Source organism: Nansenia antarctica (assembly GCF_963989245.1).
Source record: "Nansenia antarctica genome assembly, chromosome: 1".
NCBI classification, from domain to species: domain Eukaryota; kingdom Metazoa; phylum Chordata; class Actinopteri; order Argentiniformes; family Microstomatidae; genus Nansenia; species Nansenia antarctica.
The window spans coordinates 112,504,406-112,527,893 of NC_137674.1; the positions used below are offsets into that span (position 1 = coordinate 112,504,406).

Here is a 23,488-nt window from a genome sequence, read left to right on the forward strand (position 1 = left end):
AAAACAGTATGACACTTTGACTTGACCCACCCCTATCCTCTAGATAAACACATAATGTGAATGTCATAGTTCATGAGACACACACAAAAAAATCAAGTTAAATCGTTGTTACATTGAAGTCTTCGGGGGGGAGAAATCATCATTTGTCATGTGGCATAAAACATTAGATGACATTTTTTAAAGAGCGACTGGTGCTTTAGCTGCAAAGAAAACGGTATCAGCTTTGAACCTTCGAGTAAGTTCAAATAAAACACATTTCACACAGTTTCTTAGGTGACGATTAACTTCGGTATCAAAGCAAATAGTGGAAACGTCGCTATTTTTAATTCCTTTGGTTAAAAAAAACCCTGGAGCCAGAAAGCAAATCCATATCCTCACAAAAACATCTGCTTGAGTAAAGGTCCCCCAAAAGTCACAAACACACGAAACCCCCCCAAGACCTCCTTCCCACCCTCCCACCACCCAACAGAGAAGACACAAGGAGAGGAGAGCAAAAAAGGGCTACATACTGGCTTGCAAGGTTTTCTGGGTAATTTCGTTGGTGAAGGCTCCGATGCCTTTGTTGGAAATGGCGGCCAGAGTGAAGTGGTATTCCACGTTGGCTCGCAGGCCGTCCACCACGTAGGAGGCGGAGGGGCCGAAGGTCTTAGTGATCTGTTGGTGGAGGAAGAGGAGGAGTGAAGCCGTGCTTTCGTCTTCGATTGCTTTTGTTCCGCATCTCAAAGCTAGCCTCTAAGCTCAAGGTAAAGTTAGGTTTCTATTTTAGAAACCAATCATGCTTCTCCCATGGAAACAGGAAATATCTTGTATCAACGACCTTCTGACCTGGTGACCTCCTGTACATGGACGCTTCTGCTCAATGTCTGTATTCTAATGTCTGCATTCTAATGTCTACATTCTAATGTCTGCATTCTAATGTCTACATTCTAATGTCTACATTGTAATGTCTGCATTCTAATGTCTGCATGTCTGCATTCTAATGTCTGCATTCTAATGTCTGCCTTCTAATGTCTGCATTCTAATGTCTGCATTCTAATGTCTGCATTCTAATGTCTACATTCTAATGTCTACATTCTAATGTCTACATTCTAATGTCTACATTCTAATGTCTGCATGTCTGCATTCTAATGTCTGCATTCTAATGTCTGCATGTCTGCATTCTAATGTCTGCATTCTAATGTCTACATTCTAATGTCTACATTCTAATGTCTGCATTCTAATGTCTACATTCTAATGTCTGCATTCTAATGTCTGCATTCTAATGTCTGCATTCTAATGTCTACATTCTAATGTCTACATTTTAATGTCTACATTCTAATGTCTGCATTCTAATGTCTGCATTCTAATGTCTACATTCTAATGTCTACATTCTAATGTCTACATTCTAATGTCTGCATTCTAATGTCTGCATGTCTGCATTCTAATGTCTGCATTCTAATGTCTGCATGTCTGCATTCTAATGTCTGCATTCTAATGTCTACATTCTAATGTCTACATTCTAATGTCTGCATTCTAATGTCTACATTCTAATGTCTGCATTCTAATGTCTGCATTCTAATGTCTGCATTCTAATGTCTACATTCTAATGTCTACATTTTAATGTCTACATTCTAATGTCTGCATTCTAATGTCTGCATTCTAATGTCTACATTCTAATGTCTACATTTTAATGTCTGCATTCTAATGTCTGTATTCTAATGTCTACATTCTAATGTCTACATTCTAATGTCTGCATTCTAATGTCTCAATGAGGTCACCTGGTTAAATAAAGGTTTAATCCAAAAAAGATTAAACACAGGAAAATGACCTGCTGTTACCATGCTGCCAAAAGTTACCATGCTGCCATAGTTGCCCTCCTTATAGCGGAGCTCGTAGTTGATGATCTCCTTCTCGTAGGCGGGCTCCCAGGTCAGCTCGATGCTGGTGTCAGACACCGCACCCACCTGAAACTTGGTTGGCTGTCCAGGGACTACGACAAACATCGCACAAACAGAAACGGAGTCAGTGGTAATTTGCGACTGAACCCCCCACAAAACACCCCCCAAAAAATTTGTAAAGAAAACCTGAAAAATATGATTAATTTCAACATCATAACGTGTCATAATGTCCTGTCATACATCACAACACCCTAAAAAAGAGCCCCCTAGAGATAATGCAGGAAAACTAAGGAGACCCAGTAAACAAAGAGGCCAAAAGACGTCCTCAGGGAAGCGCCGGAATGTGGGTTCAGATGACGTCTTTCTAGGACGATTCTGTTGTCCATAAGACGTCATCTCGACGTCCTAGAAAGACGTCATCTCATCTTAACCCACATTCCGGCTGCCCTGATGACAAACTTTTGGACTCTTTGTTTACTGGGGTGGTGTTAATAACCCCTGAACCCAGCTGACCTCCTTGGAGGACCTTGACGTGGATGGGGTCGGAGAAGGGCCCGTCCCCCACCGAGGTGAAAGCCAGCACGCGGATGGTGTAAGTCTCCGACGTCACCAGGCTCTGGATGGTGGTGATGGTGCTGTCCTGCACGTTGTGGATCTGCCACAGGCTCATGGACTGACTGGGGTCCATGGTGTAGTACACCCGGTACCCCTTGATCTGCCCGTTGGGTTCCTCCGGCTCGTCCCAGCGCACCATCATGGTGTTGGCCGAGATGATCCGGGCCTGGATGTTCCTGGGGGGGCTGGCGGGGGCTTGTTCCCCGGTCCGGGTCTCCACCGGCTCGCTGGGGGGCCCCTGGCCGATGGTGTTGAACGCCGAGACGCGGATCTCGTACTCCGTGTTGGGGTACAGCCCCCCGATGCTGTAGCGCGTGGTGGTGATCCCGTCCATGGTCTCGAACTTGCTGTCGGGCGACTTGGCCCGGTACTGGATGATGTAGTGGGACACGGGGTCGGGGTTACCGGAGTCCCAGGTGATGGTCACGCTGGTGGCGGTGGTCTCCGTCACCATGGGGGTGCCGGGGGGCTTGGGGAGGGCTGTGTGGGGGGGAGAGGAGGTAGAGGAAGAGGGGAATGATGGGAGGGGATGAAGAGAAAGGACACAATATGACCTAGCTAGTATGTTGCTCCTTTCACTTTTACTAAAGAGTAAACCACTGAGGCTACACTCCACACTACCGCATACTGTCGTCACGTTCCAGTTTGACTTAACACTAGAACAGCCGTGCCTTTTTTACCTACTATAAGAGGTTAAATGACCATAGTCTTTATAATGGGAAGCTGCTACTTACACACAACGACCACTAGTTGGCCAGCTTGTAAATCTCCACAGTCTCTCTCCACAGAAAAGTTAAAAATAGCTTCATACTAGCTTATCCTGATTTTGAAAATGTAAGGATACTGGGTGGTAGAACGCACATACTGTATCTAGGAAAAGTCATGAAAGGATGGTCTTGAAATTTGATCGAGTGCAAAGATATACAAAAACGATTTACTCACAGGGGTCAAATGATCTCACCCATAGCTGTTCTAGTGTTAAATATTCCTACATCACCATGATGAGGAGCAAGTTGAAACATACATCTATCTACTCACGGGTGGTCAATATGTCAAATAAAAACTCTTTCTGAGGTAACCTTCCTTTCTAAAAATACACTAAAACAGACATTACACACTATCATAAAGACGTCATACAACAGTTCACACATCTCGTGGTAATATTAGGAGGCAAGGAAGGACAGTGGGGATTAAAAGACCCTGGGGTCCGATCTCTTACACTTGACGGTGATCTGTGCCACCGCCTCGATGAAGCAGGGAGTTGAAATGTTGCCTGAGGACATGGGATATGCGCTCACCTCTGCTTATCTCTATCACTAGGTTCTGTACTGCTGTAGCTGTTGTGATGCATTGGTCTTGTGCTGCATTGGACTTGGGAATAGGGGGGATGATGTGAGCCATATGCTTTTAATTTCTTTCTTTCTCTTACATTTGATGGTGATCTGAGCCATAAATGACCCCACCCATGGCTGTCCTCGTGTTAATGACCCCACCCATGGCTGTTCTAGTGTCAAATGACCCCACCCATGGCTGTTCTAGTGTTAATGACCCCACCCATGGCTGTTCTAGTGTTAATAACCCCACCCATGGCTGTTCAAGTGTCAAATGACCCCACCCATGGCTGTTCTAGTGTTAAAGACCCCACCCATGGCTGTTCTAGTGTTAATAACCCCACCCATGGCTGTTCTAGTGTCAAATGACCCCACCCATGGCTGTTCTAGTGTTAAAGACCCCACCCATGGCTGTTCTAGTGTTAATGACCCCACCCATGGCTGTTCTAGTGTTAATGACCCCACCCATGTCTGTTCTAGTGTTAATGACCCCACCCATGGCTGTTCTAGTGTCAAATGACCCCACCCATGGCTGTTCTAGTGTTAAAGACCCCACCCATGGCTGTTCTAGTGTTAATGACCCCACCCATGGCTGTTCTAGTGTTAATGACCCCACCCATGTCTGTTCTAGTGTTAATGACCCCACCCATGTCTGTTCTAGTGTTAAAGACCCCACCCATGGCTGTTCTAGTGTTAATGACCCCACCCACGGCTGTTCTAGTGTTAATGACCCCACCCATGTCTGTTCTAGTGTTAAAGACCCCACCCATGGCTGTTCTAGTGTTAAAACCCCACCCATTGCTGTTCTAGTGTCAAATGACCCCCCCCATGGCTGTTCTAGTGTTAAAGACCCCACCCATGGTTGTTCTAGTGTTAATGACCCCACCCATGGCTGTTCTAGCGTTAATGACCCCACCCATGTCTGTTCTAGTGTTAAAGACCCCACCCATGGCTGTTCTAGTGTTAAAACCCCTGGCGTTCGTTCTCTTACACTTGACGGTGATCTGCGCCACGGCCTCGATGATGCCCAGGCTGCTCATGGCCACGCAGGTGTAGTTGGCCGACTCCTTCACGCTGTTGAGCTCCAGAACGTTCCGGCCCACCGGCATCTCGTCCTCGGGCGTCAGGTCCTCGGCGTTGAGCATCCACTTGACGTAGGGCATGGGCGACCCCACGGCCACGCACGTGATGTTCACACTGCCGCCCGGCATGATCTCGTGGCTGGTCGGAGGGATGGAGAAGCGCGGGGGGACTCGTCGGACTGGGAAAGGGGGAGGGGGGAGGGAGGGAGGGATGAGGAGGAGGAGGAGGGGAGTCAAAAAAAGAAAGAGAAAGAGGTAACAAGACAGGCTAGATGAAAACAGGCCCTCTCTCCACAGCATCCTTATCATCTACAGAGAGGACGTCCACAAGAGGAAACAACAGCAAACTGAAAAGTCAAGAGTTTTTTTTTTCTTCCAAAATGTAAAAGAAAATACAAATAATGTGGAAGGAACTAAACTAACATAACTGCTTCAACAACAATATTGATTGACACATTAAAGCAACGATTCATAGCAACAAGGTTCCATTGACCAAAAAAGTTTGACCCATCACAGCACAATTAAAGACACAAAAATCTATTATGAGCTTCTCATCTTTGAAACTAAACTGCTTGAGGATATAGTCTACGGCTACGACCTGACATGGAGTCAGATCATATGACAGAAATATATGAGGGAGTGTTATTGTAATGTAATAAGGACCATGTGACCAGTGCTACCACATAGGGTCGGATCACACAGCAGGAAACGGAACAGGAACTACTTCCTGTAACTCTCAGCCCACTCACAAACCAGGAAGTTGGTTTGGCTCCTTCCCCACGGCACAGGAAGTGTCGGGGCAGTTGAGATGTCGGTGTCGACCATTTCTCTGGTGTCTCTCCCAGACGTAGTAAACTATGTTTCTAGAGTCTGGGGCCTCGGGCACTTCTCGTGCACAGGCAAGTGGAACTTAGCCCCTCTCTCTCTCTCTCTCTCTACCTCGCTTGATTATTGGCTAAAGATGAGAAGCTTTAATGAGATTTTTGTGGTTCAGGTAGATCCGGTTGGACAAAGCCTTTTTAAGATCTGACACGGTTCCATTGATAGATGCAGCTATCAGGTTTCACAGACACCATGCATAAAAATAGATCGAGAGGTAAATCAAAGGAAATTTTAAATGATAACAAAACCAGATATAATAAAAAATTTAGATAAAAATGCAGATAGAGGAATAACAACTGAAGGGTAGTCACTAGCATGCCCAGACAAAAGACGATTGGAGAGGAGAAAGAGAAGTATAAGATATAGGATAGAGCGCGCAAGGAATAGAGAGAGAGAGCGAGAGAGAGAAAGAGAAAGAAGAAGGGAAGGGTGGGAGGAGGGAGAGGGGGGTAACCCACTTCAATGCTGTGTAAGCTTTTTTTTTTTTTTTTTTTTTCTCCAGCCAATGTGACGTAATGTGACAGTAGTGACACATTGTCACATCGCAATCCTGGCAGAGGAGAGTAACACAAAATAAGTATAGAGAGGTAAACAGGTGGTGTGTCTGTAGGAGGAGGACATAGAGAGATAGCTGTAGTAGTAGTTGTTGTAGCTAAGAGAGGAACTATCACAGAAGTCAAGAAACAAGAAGAGTCAGACCAAACAGGAAGTAGAAGTGTGGAAGAGAGCTGGAGAAAGGTCAAATGAAATGGAGGAGAGGTCAAGAGAGTTTGAATGTTAAAGAGGGAGTTGATCATGTGACTGAGAGTTGTGGGGGGAGTTGTGAGGGCAGTAGTTTAGGCATGTGTACTAGTACTAGTGTGTGTGTGTGTGTGTGTGTGTGTGTTTGTTTGTGTGTGTGTGTGTGTGTGTTTGTATGTAAATAAGGAACCAGAGACACACACTGTTCATGAGATTATGGAGATCATGCAAAGATCAGGAGGTCAAGAAAGAGCAGGAGAAGAAGAAAGAGAAGTAAAAAATGATGGACAACATGTAAAGGGCTGACTGTAAGAGACAGACAGACAGACAGGCAAACAGACAGACAAGACAGGCAGACAGACAGACAGACCCCGAGCAGCAAGACAGCAGACTGAAAGGACAGACAGACGGACACTGATGAGCACAGACTGTACATAGAGGAGGGGGGGGGGGCAGGTAGGGGGAGGATAGGAGGGGGGGAGGTGGGATAGAGTAAGGAGACTGTGATTCTGACCGAAAACTCAGGAAAAACATGGCTCAAAGTGGGTTCGAGCTCTCACACACTGGGGCTTAAAATCAGAGTCCACTGTCCGCCCGCCACCCCCCCACCATGTTGTTGACCAAAGAAAACCAGGGGTGCAGCATTGGGTTTAGGGGAAGGACAGGGTCTGGAGGAGGAGGAGGAGCATTCAGAAACACCAGCATGTCGATCCAAATGGGATTCATTTCATTCGTTGGACGGGATAACCTTGACACTTTCACACACGAGGGGGAGCACAGATTCAACCTATGATTACATTTCTGTAAAGGGGTTTACCCGTGTGTGTGTGTGTGTGGTGTGTGTGTGTGTGTGTGTACACACCACCATATGTGCACATAATGTAAACAATGGCTGTGATATATATATATATATATATGAAATAAACCAAGCTGGAACAGTAGAAGATATTCAAATACGTCCCCTAGAATTAGGCTGGTCACAGAGCAGATGTGTTATCTTTGCTTTTAGCAAAAGTGTAAAATGATTAATAATGCATTTATTCACATGACTTGTTCTCATCGAGTCGAGCACGAGGAGCGGTGACCTTCTGCGGTCTCCGCAGAGCGATAACCACATTATTAGCCTGTCTCAAACTGACCTTGAGGTTCAAGTGGAATATTCAGATTAAAGCAACTGTGGCACGGGGGTACAGCTATTCTCCCTTTAGGGAAAGTGTTTTCTGGGTCACTGATTTATAATAATCCCTATATATATGTATAAAAAGATAAAATGATGGCATTCCATAATGTCAAGTTTCACTGTAGACAGTTTTTGCATAAGCTATACATAATATTTTAAGGCATAGAACTTAATTGTCTTGACAGAAATGGGCGATTTTCTCCAAAATGTTAAGTAGGCTATATTCTGAAAGAAAGTGGCTATTACAGTGTTTGCAAAACTGCCGTCATAGGTGTAATAATACCTCTCATGAGACATGACATGACCCCTTATTGCAACGGATATAGCACTGCTTAAGTGGCAGACATTTTAACCACATATACTGTCACAACAATGCTATTTCCCTTGCCCTTAATGACATGGTGACTTTTTGTCACGGCCATCTGTCCTCCTGTCCTGTTATGGAAAGTATTATGTCACACTTATGACGGCCATTTTGTAAGTAGTACTTTGGAAAATGGCACTTAAAACCCAGTAAACAAAAGAGTCCAAAAGCCGTCCTCAGGGAAGCCGGAATGTGGGTTCGGATGACGTCATTCTAGGACGATTCTGTAGTCCATAATACGTCCTAAAGACGTCACCTGGACGTCCTAGAAACAGACGTCTTCTGAACCCACATTCCGGCTTCCCTGAGGACGTCTTTTGGACTTTGGACATTGTTTACTGGGAAGCCACCATACCAAAGGAAACAATAATATAGCCCTAGTCTTGATTCCCTCCCCAACAACCAAGGTGACAGAGCAGTCCATTCCTCACACAGACATGCATGCATGGCTGTGGTTATGGCATGAGTGACGTAATACAGGCAGGCACCCCCTGCGCTCCACCACCCGGGCCTGACAAACAGAACCAGTACAATCCAAACATGTCACCCAAGCCCATCCAAGCATGCCGTCAGCATCCAACCAAGCAACACACAACCACACAAACCCCCAAAGAAAGGAAACCAAATATAAAACCCATGAGAGAGAATGTGCCGGAGTCTTAACAGCAGAGACAATAAGCCAGTGTAGGTGTTGTAGCTCTGGGGTGTGTGTCAATATCTCTGCAGGGCTTTCTGGGACATGGAGTTTTCTTTCTCTGTTTTCCCTCAAATCAAACGAATGACTCAAAGGGCCCTATTATGCACTTCTTAACTTGCCGTCTTAAGTCTTAATTAAGACGCACCGCCAGGTTAAGACCTACCGCCACCCTTATTATGTGCTTCATACGCGCTACTGCTATTATGCAGGTGTCGCTAGGCGCCCACACATAAGACGTAAGACTCCCGTGCATATATTACTCATTGTGGGAGTGTTCATAATGAAGTGCGCTAGGCACCCCTGCTATTATGCGATCTGACTTTGCGCCTAGCGCTAAGAAGTGGTTTGAAAAGTTCTTAGGCGCTAGACTTCATGCACGTTTTGAAACACGAGCGCGCCTCCGACTTCTTAAGACTTATGAAGTGCATAATAGGGCCCAAAGTGTCCCTACATTTTACATTTGACTTGTTAGGGGTCCGCAGGGGACTTGTAGGGGGGTACAAACTCATACTGAAACATTAGATGGGCCCATTTTTTAAAGGGAGATCAATCAGTTTGCATGCTAGAGGACCTGTTTTTGGTCTGGATGATGCTGATTCAGAGCTTTGGTGGTTGAGTGAATGAGGTTTCACAGAGGAAAGATGTGACCTTTCACCTTTGGGCACCTACACCTCTAAGGTAGCTTCTGTGAACCTGAGTCTCCCCCTAAGACTAATGGCGAAACACAATATGCAGTGTTTCAACATTAAAACGGTTAAAGACTACGAAAGTCTAACTTTCTAGATACAGTACATGCGCTTTATTATCTGATGAATTCTACTAGAGAACATCGTTAGTTCACGACATCACACGGCAGCTCGCTATCAATATTGAGTGTAGTAAGATAAGCAAAAATAATACGCAGGTAAATTGTAAGATTTATACCAATGATTCATTTGACTATCCTTAGCTACTGTAGCCAAAGCGCTACATGATCTGAGTAATGAACATTGTGATGTGCGCGGTTCTATCATACACCTAGCTCTGTAAGCTCTCATAAGCTGACACGAGTGTTCGATGTGTGTGTGTGTGTGTGTGTGTGTGTGTGGGTGTGTGTGGGTGTGTGTGTGTGGGTGGGGTGGGGGCAGGGGGGGGGTTTGTCATTCGCTGAGCTCCTACCCTTTAGAAATGCACAACCAGCGAAAAAACTGAATCCCAATTGCATGGACACACTCCTCATTCACAAAGACCAGGAGCCCAACAACCAGCCCATAGAGAATAGCGAGGGAAGGAAGGGAAAAAATAAAAACTAGACACCGCTCATTTGGACTAGTAACAAAAAACCATAATCCTATTTCAAGCCCCAATGTGGAGAGAAAGACAACTCAAAGGTCTTACAAGTGGACGATTGGTGAGAAGCAGTCGAGAGAGAACGCCAGAGTACTGAACTAACCCAACTCTAAAGTGGGGAGGGGGGGGTGGGGGTGGGGGGGGGGGCGCTAGGCAACGTGGAGAGGGAATTGTGCCAAAACCTGGAGGTCAGAAAGGCGGACATTATCGGCCATTTTGGTGAGGCAGTCTTGTCCTGCCCCAAAATGAAGGGGGGGGGGGGGGGGGGGAAGCCAAAATAATGTGCAGCCTTTTAGTGTCACCTTGAAGCTGAGATTACACCCTCTTGCTCGCCTGAGGACAGGCGTGATATGGAGATATGGAGATCCTTTAGTTACAGTTTGCGGCAGCGATGCCGAGGGGCATTTACATACAAACCACAGGGGTTCACCCGTCTTAACACACCTTGGCTGCGGCAAAAAGCTAAATAGTCACTACGGGAGTTCTCATCAAAATGGAAATTATTACATAAAGGAAGCTGACAGGAATCCTGGCAGGGTATCTAATAATGGCAGACAGTGGATTCAGGAGGGGGCTTTTATTTATTTATAGTGCATCATTTCTTCAATCGACTTCCAGGTAGAGAGACAAGCAGACACATGTTATTACAGATCATGTCCTCTCACCGCACACAGCTTGCCGGCTGAATATAATTAGTCCGATTTGGAAAAATGATGTACAATCACAATCATGCCAGATCAAAAGTAGATGGAACTCTGTGTTTTCGGGGTCAATATGGATGTTTCGTACTATACTTAGGGGCACGAGGGATATAGTGGTTTTGTGATACTGTAGGTAGGGCCATCATCTTCAGGACTACTTTCGAACAAATATATAATAGAAATGGGCTGGACTCCACTTTGGCCAGTAGGAAAATAAGGTGTAATCTAGCTTTCTTTCCCAACATTACACACACACACACAAATGCAGAGCAGAGACATGCAAGCATATTCAAACCAAAGCAGGCAATCGTAGTAGAAGGGCAAAACATTCACATGCAGTCATCGCAGCGCAGTGTTCCTGCATCATTGACACAATGGATTACGTTCTGCTTTTGCTTAAGATACCAACTTCAGGCCAGTTACTCTATTAAATATTGATATCAAAATGTGTTGGTAAACTGAACGATTCCTCAGGTCTTCTGGGTTTGTGCTTGTTCAATTTTCCGTCAGTAGGATCTCACCACAGGGAGGGGGGCGGTGTGCGAGGCTTCTACTGATACAATAGCTAATGTCTCTCTATCGCTAATTCGATTTAAGGTAGTTAAAGTGGAAACAGGCAAACCCCTCATTTGCGTCAGAGACACGAGAGATCAGGACTGGAAAGGGGGATGATTAAACACTACACTACCGCCTAATGAACCGTCTCGCTTGAACTGCATTAAGACGGCAGATTTAGCAGGGAATAGTCTCCGGGTTTCATCACTAAGAGGAGACAAAAGGAACGAGACCACACAGGCTAAGAGCAGCACGACTTGCAGAGTGCGGTGCGGGGGGGCGGTGGGGGGTTGGTTATTATTGCGAGACATTACTAACCCTCAACTGCAGAGTTTGCGGTTCTACGGTTCTACAACCTACGTGTAAAGAGCTTTTTTGTGGGGAGGAAACGGACGGCTAATATGATGGGTGTTGCTGCTGTACGAGGAGAAGGTGCTCTCGCCCGGGGAGGAGGCTCAGCAGTCATTAACAACACGGACGGATGTGGAGAAGCGCAGCCCGCTAGAGTCCCGGGGGAGACGAGGATAGAGGCGATGTGTTTCATTATTTATTCTCTCCTTCTGCGTTGGCGAGGATACAGGGAGGAGGAAGGGAGGATGGCTGTGTGTCGTTCGGAGGGAGGCAGCCTCCTTCGTGCCTCTTCTTCCCACATGGGCGCGTATGCACAGGGGAGAGTGAGTGGCTCTCAACTGCGCTTCAATTATTTAAGGAGCTGTTTTGTTTGCAGTCGGAGAGAGCTATACGTGATACTTACGCATAATCAAGGGGGTCCACTTTATAGAGACACAGAGCTTTTATTGGGTCCAATCCTCATGAGATCAACAAACACGCGGAAATACGTCTGTCGCCTCTCAGGGGAGGGAAGATGAGGGAGTCAGTCTGCCATCTCCTCCCCGCCTGAACGAGTGATGCGCCTGATCGAGCAAACGTGTTCAACCTGATGTCGTACCCCCTTGGCTAAGACCCCCCGGCTATTACCCAAAAAATCTATGTAATGTATTCATAAGGGCTATGGAGCAGTAAAATGTACAGGCAAGTTTTACTGCAGCCCGGTAGGCGAGAGATTTAATACAGATCTGGCGGCTCTGATTCAGTTTAATATCTGCTCTGCAAATTCCGGCACACATCAACCGTAACAATTTTTCTAGAATCTAAAGCCTCTCCAAAATGCTGATGGTAAAAACTAGATTGAGCGACTCTCAATTTAGACACAAATGAAACGAATGGGACTTGCCTTGGTCTGAAATTAATCAAGCACCCTCTCCTCCGCGCCATTAGAGCAGGGATTACAGCAGCGAAAGCTTCAACCAACATGCCGCTGTGTGCTTGTTTGTGTCCAATTTGAGAACCTTCATTATCCGCCGTGCATCAATCTGAAAGTCAATTCAAACATGCGACGCTGAACGAGGGAGAGGATGAATAATACATCAGCGTTTGGTTGAGGCAGCCGACGGCGGAGGGATGGGCAGCCATCAGTCAACAAAACCAATCAGGGCCGGTTGCCGCCATTGGGCAAATCAAAACCCACCTTTGCACCTACTAAGGAACCGCATTCGTGACACAGTGGCGTTATATATTATATTTATATCGATCTGCTTAGCACTGTAAAAGGCACTCCCGAATGAATGTGTGAAATCACCAACTGAACTGAACCCAATCGTTGCCAATCAAGACTATCTGGGGGTTTGTCATAATGGATTGCTACACACAAGATAAACAGGAACACTGGCTGTGTACACACATAGTATTTCATTTAGCATACAAATTCATAATGGGACTCTCAACGAGCAGCAGCGTTACTGAGGAAAACACGAATAACCTGAAACGAAATGAACCACGACGAACAGACACATCTTCAACAAGAAAGGAAGTTTAGGAAAAGAACTAAAACAAAAAAAACACACATCACACCAAAACACCAAAGACACAAAAGGACAAACGAAAGAAAAGAAGCCAACTATGATCTACGCTAGGTAAACAGTGGTAGAGGGTAAACAGAGGAAAAGAGATAAACAAATCGACAAACACAGGAAATGTAAGAAAGAAAAGAGACCAACAGCCAAAGGAATTTTGTTCAGGCATGCGAGCGAAACTGTAGCTACATTCTCCCATCATGCATCAGTCCCCTGTTATGTCCAAAATGCTGGGTTTCCATGACAACAAGAAGTGCAAGAAAGCTTTTTCAAGAGGCAGAAGCAATACCAAAGGATGCAAACGAGAAAAAGGCCCCACAATGCAAACTTAAAACTTAAAAAAGTAACAAAACCCGAGCTAATTCGGGTTTGCTTTCATCATTTCTTCTTTTGAATAATAATAATAAAGAGTAGATAAAGAAAATTGTCCATAATTATTTAGCAGTTTTTTTTGATTATTATTGGTTTAGGATTTCTTTCATCTTTCAAATTAGTAATGAAGTAATTGAGCTTTGTAAATAAATAGATCAATATCTCTAAAATCCTAAAATTGTCAACATGTTTTTTTTTTGTTCATGTGGGTTGAAAAAAGTAAAAAAGAAAAAACACACCAACCTTCTCGAAGCTCTGGGGGAGGATGTAAAGGATTTGATGCAGAACACAATGACATGAGGAGAAGAAGAAAAATAGGGGAAACACAGAGAGAGTAAAAAAGGCCACCTCAAGGTGTTTAGCTGCAGCTACATTTCTCTGTTTTTTTGTCTGTTTTTTTTTTCTCCTGCGCTCTCCTAGCTGTTTCTGCTATCAGTGACATCCGTCTTTAAAAGAAACTTGCCTTGCCTGTCCCCTTAAAATAAGCTTTGACCCAAAACAATCAGATTCACCCCAGTGGCCACCTCCTGGTAGAAAGTAGCGGGGCCGCCACTGGAGTCAAATCAAGCGTATCATCATCATTATCAAAACTCACAGGCTTCCCCTCAGAAGCCACCTCAGAGAGGAGCTGCCTCGGTGGCCCAACAGGCTTTTGTTAGAGAAGGAAACTAAATGAAGAATAAAGGAAAACAAATAGAAATAGAAAGAAACAACCCAAGGTATAAAAGAAAGAAGAAGAAGAAAATAACCAATAGAAGGACATGTTTGTGCTGAAATTAGTAGCTACAGTTACTTATACAGGTTATCAAAACGTAATACTTTGACATTTCATTTTGGGTGATCATTGGTCGTATTTGCCCCCTTCATCGAAAGCATGACAGTAAACAAATATATAGAAGACACTGTTTCTCTGTTTCTAGAGTTATTCTCTACTGTAGCTGCTAATTTCAAAGTGCTATTTCTGCTTCGTGAACAAAACATAGTCAACATCAAATGTTATAATCGATTGACAAATCAAACCAAAGAGAGACAAAGAGTTGAGACACAGTTGAGATATTGTATGTGTGCCGATGGACACGGCTAGGGGTCTTCCATAGTGGTCGTTCTGGTCTTTTTAAGAAGGTGTTGCTGTTGCTTATGGGGGTATCACTGTAATTGTTGAATCTATAGTCTAGTCTGAGGACACACCCACATTTAGGCTACTCTTAATACTGTATAGAACTCTTGGCACTCAAACTGTACATTTATGTTCCACACAGGACATGAGCATGGTGGTTATCCGCCTAGCGCTGAGTGCCACGGCTAGCATAAGTGCTAACACGAGGATGTACTCCCTGGTAGGCAAAGAGCAGCTTCTTAGGGTATGATAATAACAATAATCAATGCAAAGACAGCTCCCTGACCCATTTTATAATGGCAAGACCAGTGAATTATTTATCGGGAGCAACGCTATTTAGTACACAGCGGGTACAAACTTAGGAGATACTGTACTGTAGGCTAAGGCATCTTTTCTTTCATATGCTACAAAATAAATAATACATGCCTAAAATGCATCTGCATCAATTTATTAAGGCCTGCCTCAGTGGGGATTCATTGTCTTTTAGCATTAGTTGTAGGGAATACATTTTTGTCTCCATCGTCAGTTTTGTAAAGAAATAAAAACGCTCCCTCTCAGATTAATAGTTGTTTTTATCGCATCTTCACAATTTCAGAACATCCTACCAAAACGATCGCTGACTAAAGACTAAAGATATTCCCCCAAAATAGTGATGAGGGAATTATAGAACTATAAGATGTGTGCTTCATACAAAAGCACTGAACCAAAATAAATAAGAAACAAGTATGAAGAGAACACATTTGAATATAATTGTGGGCACAAGTATCGCCTTTGTTAATATAAAACCACAGTTCAAACCATTTTTCCCCCATCTGGAGAAGAAGGGGGTTGATACTTTGATACATTTTGATTGGTTTGCACTACGGCTTTGCCACCCAATCAAAATCCAGACTTACCGTCGTGTTTCCTGTGCCTGAAAACTTTAATCAAAAATAACGCCTTGGAGACTCATTTTGGATCCATCACTTGGCTGTCTTACAGTCTATAGATTTGAAGATACTACTTGAAAATAATAGGGTGTTGGGAGATTGTTTTTTTTAAAGTTTATTTTACTCTGGCCTCACATCTCTACCCTATAAAATAACCACAAACTCTGTGGCATGAGAAATGATTAGTTCTTAGTAGTATCTTTCGTATTATCTGGGTCTCTCAGAAAGGCTAGACATACCAGTATTCTAGAACACCAATGACATCATAACAGAGGAGTAGGAGGAGTTAGTCGGGTAGGGGAACAGTTCTACACTCTCTCTCTCCACGTTCAACACGAATCAATTTAAAGTATCAATATTCACGTCATAAGGGATCGTACTAGTATTTAAATTATTTCTCGACACTTTCTTTCTTTCGCCCATCATGGGCAACCGTTGGGACTCAAGGCTCAGGCTAAGATTCACTTCCTTAATGGCCTTTAAGACGAGCTGCGCTGTGGCAGACATTTGTCAGGAGGTTAGTGGACGGTTTTTCTCAGCGCTCCGGGGCCTTGTTGCACCCTACCTCGCACATATAGGTTAGCAGGGGACGAGTAGCGCACGCCTTCCACGTTAGACGCCACGCACTCGTACTTCCCCTGGTCCGTCTCCTCGCTGTTCTCTATCTGCAGGGCACCTGGGAAAAGAGACGACAAACCGACGACAACAAAGAGAGAGAGAGAGAGAGAGAGAGAGAGAGAGAGAGAGAGAGAGAGAGAGAGAGAGAGACACAAGAGAGAAAGAAGAAGAAAGAGGAGGAGAAGAAATGATTAGCAATTCCACAGTGACAGTTAAGAGTCCAGTCAGAAAAACCTTTGTTGTTATGGAGGGAATACATTTCACACGACCGTTTTCTTTTAAGACGGGTCGTTTTCCTTAACGCTAATGCACACTGCTCTGACAAGCAGTGACCCACTCCAACCCACCCCCCCCCCCCCCCCCCCCCCGCCACTACCCAAAGAAAAAATAAAAAGAATTAAATAAATAAAGGCGTGAACTGAATACATCACACTACATCTGCCTGTTAAATGTGGATGGATGAACCCATGTACAGCATGTTCCTGTGTGCGCTTAAACAGTCCTGAGTGCGTTGCAATGGTACCAGTGGCATAATAGATCCTGTGTAGTTGTTGAGATTGGTTGACAGACTAGCCTTCCTTTAGCACTCACAGGGGGAGCGCCCGTCTCAGGAAACCATCTCCAGGAGCACGGTTCATCAGTTCACGTTCAAACGAGCAACGGAGGAGGACAGAGATCTGTCTCCCCGCGCGGTCCCATACGGTAAATAATTGCTAACAGTTGAGATAACTGTAGGCCTACAAGAGACAGTTTTGTTCTTAGAACGACGAGACAACGGTAGACATGAGAAACACAACAACAACCTCGGTCCAGGTTCTGACATCATCGCGTTCAACAGACGAGACAGACGAGTGGAATGATAAACAAGTCAAGTGTTTAAGTGTTAAGTCGCTTTGGAAATAAGGCATCTGCTAAACGCCAAAAATGCTAATGTCAACAGCTTTCGAGAACGGGAACTTGCTTGTTAGCTTACTCTACCCCCCCCCCCTTATGAGGCCAAATGGCTCTCGGGCGTGGTCTAGAGCGAGGGTGGGATATATATTGTTAACAACCAAGTGCTTTAGTTGTCTAGCGAACCTGCTGGGTGGGCAAGCATAATCCAAGTTAGCTCGGCTGTGAGAACGCAATAGAATTGATTTGAATAGCGCTTTTTACAGATACGATTGCCATTTAAAACTGCTTAGGTTACCAGAACCAGTTGGGAAAAACCGACGAATTTGAAATGTTTTGCTATAGTTTTCTGTTGAGATGCCAGCCACCTTACGAACTGCAGAATGTAAACAAACTATACTACAGGATGGGAGAAGAACAGAAGATCATTAGACGGCGGCTCTACCTCCTGCGCCACAGCTAGTAAAGCCTTGGCACGAACCATCGTCGCAAAAAGTGTTGAACGGGTTTCAGATCGTTTCTCGTTAATGCGTGGTCCATGGCGGTTCATAACGGTCAGTTAACAAACCTGTGCAAGGCCTGTTAGCAGCTCTGCCAAGGGAGTAAACCCTCTTGTCGTAGTAGCTATCGCGATGAGTGAATTCGATACCAGATACTTAGGGGCAAGCTACTCTACCCCGCCGTTCGCTACATTGGTGTCAGAAGTGGGATGGCGTCCCGCCGTCCCGTGAGGCCATCGGAGAGGCGTGTCCAAGTGAGGGAGTCGGTATAGTGAAGCGTGAGGGCATGCTCTCCCGAACACAGCGGATAGTGTACCAACCCCGTGTAAGGCCTGTTAGCAGCTAACTCTCTCGGTGTTGTATATCTAGAGCGGCCCTGTTTGTAAGCGGAAGGTCGTGAGTTCAATACCCGCTTAGGGTATACTCGACTCTGAAATATTAATAGGGCTTCTGCATGATGTGGCCTTCAAACGGATCGCCGGCCCTGCCTCCCTGGCAACCAGAGCTTGTTCGTTAGCGTGTAAATAAGCCGCTGCCTCCTAAGCTCCTCTGCTAATTAACCCCTTACGTCCTGGAAAAAACACGGCTTTACCAAGACTAACACGCTTACAGTACACAATGCCTTCTTCAGTGGGCAACGAATGAGATGTTCTGACTGTCTGCCTTTAGTGTACATGTGGGACATCTAGCTCGGTTTCTATGCAAACTATAGGAACACAGAGATGGTTCTAGATGGATTTCAAATGGTTTCCTTTCTGTCTTTCTCTTTCCTTCCCTCTGACGCCCCCAGATCATCCTGTCATCCCAGTAGGATTGTCCTATCTGGCGTAGGGCACACGTATCGCACAATGAAACCCATCTACCTACGGAAACGCAGGTGGTGTTTTTTTTCGGCGTGTGACGGGGTGGGGGGGGGGACCTGATTTGGATCTGTTTGATGTGGGCTTGGCACAGGCAGGCGGTGCCAACGGCTTGGCAGGTGGGTTGGTTGGACCGGGCTCAGAGACCTGCTCGGGTTGGACGGGAGAGAGGGAGGGAGGCCGGTGAATAAGGACCGTGTGAAGTCGGACTCTGGGTAGCAAGCAGACAGTTCCAGAAACCTCCGTCGCCTGAGCCAAATGCTGACATCTACAGCTGGAGAATTGTTTAATACCCCGTAAACCATGGAGATAAATACACAGCGGAGATGGGGGTGAGAGAGGCCGAGCCCTTGCTTTCCCTTCCTGTGATGAAAAGTGTTTGGCCTTTCTAGACGTTTCTCCTCTGTCTTTATTTCTCCTGAGAGCTCTTGTTCTAGATTAAATCCTGCTATATCGTGACGTTAGAATTATAAGGTTCTATCTGCATTTTTGTCAAAATTGAGTTTTTTTTACATAATCTGATCCATTAGGTGTTTATTAATGCCTGTGTGGTGTTATTTTTTAAATGTTGACATTTTTGAGTTAGTAATTAATAAAATACAAAGGTTCCATCTCACAAAACATAATGGAATGTAAAACATTTGACGCTCAATATCTCTGAACTGCCCTAAACGGAGATAGAACCTTATCATTCTAAACGGAGATAGAACCTTATCTATATGTAGCATGTGTATGAAACATCTATACCGACTCACACTGTACATGTGACCATTCTCTTGCACGATGATATATTAATAATAATAATAATAATAGCATTAATATTAATAAATAACATTCGAGGGTTAATGAGAGAATCTCGAGATGACACACGCAAACAGCCAAAATCAAATTAATAACGATTATAATTCGTTAATTAACTAATTAATGAATTAATTCCCACGCTAATTAAAAGCCACTAGAGGATGCTGGGTTTAAGTTTCACAGTCGAGGAGAGGCTTTGAGTGGAGTGCGTGTTTTTATCTGCGCCTCTACTATGAGGTACGACTTCCTCGAGTCCCCCTCTGACTTCATTACATACTGGCAGCCATTATATCGAAGTGCAGCTGTGAAGAACACAGACAAGTCCTCTAAGCCTTGGAAGACGAGCGATATCTGTACTTTATTCTATTTCAAGTTGCTTTTTATATATATCCCCCTATATATCTGTCAGTCTCGTTATCGTCAAATCGCTCCGTGGAACGGAGCTGGGAAAATAGAAGACGTAATTAACGGTTTTCTATATCGCATTCGTACCATACATTTTCCTCCCCATCCTTTCCTTTTTTTTTCTCCCCTCTCTCTTTTGTGTGGTGGTGTTATGTTTGCTCGAATTGGGCTTCTTCCTTCTGTCACAGAGCCATTGTTGCAACACAATGGGATATGACTTCAATATAAACCGTTTTGTATTAATTTCACTGTTGCCCACGCAAGTCTTTTTCCCTCTCCTCCTCCCTATCAAATAACATGACTAATTCTCTCTCTCTCTCTCTCTCTCTCTCTCTCTCTCTCTCTCTCTCTCTCTCTCTCTCTGACCATGCAGTCCCTCGCCAGCCCAGCGCTCCCGTATTTAAAGACATCAACCCCTGAAGCGTATTTAACACGCTGGAATCCAAACAAAAAATGTCTTTGATGTTCCCCATCCTCCTCCTCCTCCTCCTCCTCCTCCCCTCCCCAGCATACATCCATCCATACACCCCTCTCTCAAAAAGCCCTCTCACCAAACTCTCCCACTCCCTTTCCCCCCCTCATTTCTCTCCGTTTTTTTAATGACTACTCTCCATGTATTTTGCATAATTGCGCTCCCTCTCTACCCTGGGCAGCGGAGGGGCTCGCCGGAGCGTGCAGCGAAGCCCATCGGCATTACTTGGCTGTTTTTTTTTTTGACAGACAACAAAAAGACGAAAAAAAAGAAGACAAGGAAATAATAAACGCGAGAAATTATCTGGAGCCGTCAAGTCACAGTCGTGCACAAAGGCTTCACACGGACACACAACATGGCGTAGGGAGAGAAGACTCTCTGCTGGAAGACATTAAGATAAATGGTCATTTACTACCAGCAACACACAGGCAGAGAGAGGAACCATAGGGCCCGGCTGCACAGACCCTATCCAGCTGTGAAGTCTTATCACCAGCACAGCAGAAATAACAACAACAACAACACTTGTTTGTATTCATATGTCATTAGTGAAAAGCGTGCATCCCCCCTCCCCCCCCCCCCCTCACATATAACCACCCATGTTTATGATGCATCTAGTTATAAGACATTTATGACATAAAAACATAACAGCATTAGAGCCTGCTAGTTCTTCTACACTGAACGACTGCTTGCTTACGATCTCACACACTAACTAACACTACTAGACAGGGAGATGTCCACCATGCGTATACTACATGGCCAGTGTTGCCAGATGGGATTGTTTTCCAGCCTCAACCACAGTAAAAAAAAAAAACGCCATAGTGTGATCATAAGTAGCCCCAATTGGGAGGGAATACACCCAATCTGGCAACATTGCACATGGCTTGATGGTATTATAATAACTGGCCCTGTGAGAAAAGAGAAAGAAAGAAAATAAAGGCGCATCCCCCAGCCTCACCCCTCCACCCCTCCACCCTCTCTACCTCCACCCCCTCTACCTCCACCCCCTACCTCCACCCCCCTACCTCCACCCCTCCACCTCCACCCCCCCTACCTCCACCCCCAACCTCCACACCACCATCCATCATAGAGATAGCCGAGAGAGGGGGGTCTCTCTTGAGCAAGTCAAAGTCAGCCAATGACAGCTGCCGTGGTTAACAACAGCTTTAAGTAGGGCTGCTCTGATTGAGAGAGAGAGAGAGAGAGAGAGAGAGAGAGAGAGAGAGAGAGAGAGAGAGAGAGAGAGAGAGAGAGAGAGAGAGAGAGAGAGAGAGAGAGAGAGAGTCACGGCCCCCAGGTGTGATAATGAGAGGCCTGCCTGGGCGTGTGTGCTGCGCTAACACACTAACACACTAACTACACACTAACACACTAACACACTAACAATGGCTGTTAGACATGGGCTGGGAGGACGAGGGAAGGAGGGGGGGAGAGAGAGAGAGACAGTTAGACAGAGAGAGAGAGAGAGAGAGAGAGAGAGGGTGAGGAAAGAGAGATATAGAGAGAGAGGGTGAGGAGAGAGAGAGAAAGAGAGAGAAGAGAGAGAGGGTGAGGAAAGACAGAGAGAGAGAGAGGGCGAGGAGAGAGAAAGAGAGTGGGCGAGGAGGGAGGGAGAAAGCGAGAGAGAGAGAGAGAGGGCGAGGAGGGAGAAAGAGAGAGAGAGAGAATGCTGGTTAGGGGGGGAAAGACAGAGATGGAGGGTAGGGGGTGGGGGGGAGGGGGGGCTGGCATGGATGATTAATTTCAGAGAGTGCCTGTGGCAACAGGCTGCCCACCCCATTGCCGCCGTGCACAGGCTTGGCCATGTGTGCCCCCGCCCCGCCCCCCCCTAAACCCCCCCAGTCCCATTTGTGTAATTCAATTAGTGTGCGCTGGCAGGCCCTGATTGATTTGTTTAGCAGATCAACTAGATGGCTGGCCTCTCTCTCTGTCTGTCTGTCTGTCTCTCTCTCTCTGCCTGGTGGTGGAGCAGTGACACTCCTTTTCTCTTTCTATCCATACAGTCCTTCCCTCACTCCCCTTTTTCCTCCTTCTCCTCCTCCCCCTGTTACTTCAATCCACACTGCCTACCCCCCACCCTCCATCTCTGTCTTTCCCCCTAACCAGCATTCTCTCTCTCCCTCCCTCCTCGCCCTTTCTCTCTCTCTCTCTCTCTCTCTCTCTCGCTCTCTCTCTCTCTCTCCTCACCCTCTCTCTCTCTCTCTCTTTCTCCCTCCCTCCCTCCTCGCCCTCTCTCTCTTCCTCCCTCCCTCCTCACCCTCTCTCTCCTCCCATCGTGCTCTTTCAAGCGGTTGGCGCTATATTTATATTTTCAAGTACCAACCGTCAGAGGCACAACAGCACAATCCTAAAACAACCGACAACCCCCAAAAAACAAAAAAGTCTGTTCCTGCGACAAGATAAAAGGGTTACGAGGAAAAGGTCAAAGATAGAGACAGAACGGTTATGTTCCTACGACAAACTAACGACTAACGCCCGACAGGTGACAGCCACGCCCTCTTATCTGTTGTCTCCCCCCCCCTCTCCCCCTCTCCCCCCCTCTCCCCCCCCTGTCACGGAGGAGGCAGCCACGCACCGGTGCCACCCCAAGGTCGTTAGCTGTGAGGGGGGCACCGGCGTGGGGGGCCGAGGCGCCTCGACATTGTTGTCAGCGTCCATCTGGCCGCTTGTAACGCTGTCGTAAAAAACCTGTAATGAACCAGGTGGGGAGTCCAGAAGTCTCTCTCCTCGAGGGGCTGTTCTCAGTTCAGCGCTCAGCCGTGCGTGACCACCGCGGTAGCGCAACGACAGGTTTGTACTGTATCAGATTCGGGGGAGGGGTGGGGGGTGAGACAGTTTGTGACGTTAGAATTATAAGGTTCTATCATCTATCATCTCATTTTTGTCAAAATGTTGTTTTTTACATAATCTGATCCATTAGGTGTTTATTAATGCCTGTATGGTGTTATTTTTAAAATGTTGACATTTTTGAGTTAGTAATTAATAAAATACAAAGGTTCCATCTCACAAAACATAATGGAATGTAAAAACTTTGACGCTCAATATCTCTGAACTGCCCTAAACGGAGATAGAACCTTATCATTCTAATCTCAAGAGTTAGCAGAATCACCTATAGCAGCTCTTCGGTCTCCCTCCTCGGTGTAGTGATCGATCGGCCAGTCGGAGGAGGTGATAATATTCAGGTGACGTCTACGTCACGAGTCGAAACAGGTGGTGTGTTTGAGCTCCCCAGTGACTCTCTCTCTGCCCCACCCCACCA

General features: G+C 45.7%; 1 protein-coding gene across 1 annotated transcript in view; it reads right to left on the reverse strand.

Annotated features, from left to right (window-relative positions):
- LOC308156826 (receptor-type tyrosine-protein phosphatase S-like) overlaps positions 1 to 23,488 on the reverse strand; it is a gene marked incomplete at its 5' end in the record, with an annotated part of 165,722 nt that overhangs the window by 48,043 nt on the left and 94,191 nt on the right. The window contains 6 exons of the mRNA XM_080530268.1: positions 510 to 654; positions 1,818 to 1,969; positions 2,391 to 2,972; positions 4,815 to 5,084; positions 13,883 to 13,894; positions 16,251 to 16,361. Of these exons, the coding sequence (XP_080386394.1) occupies positions 510 to 654; positions 1,818 to 1,969; positions 2,391 to 2,972; positions 4,815 to 5,084; positions 13,883 to 13,894; positions 16,251 to 16,361 (1,272 nt within the window). The remainder of the gene's footprint in view (positions 1 to 509; positions 655 to 1,817; positions 1,970 to 2,390; positions 2,973 to 4,814; positions 5,085 to 13,882; positions 13,895 to 16,250; positions 16,362 to 23,488) is intronic.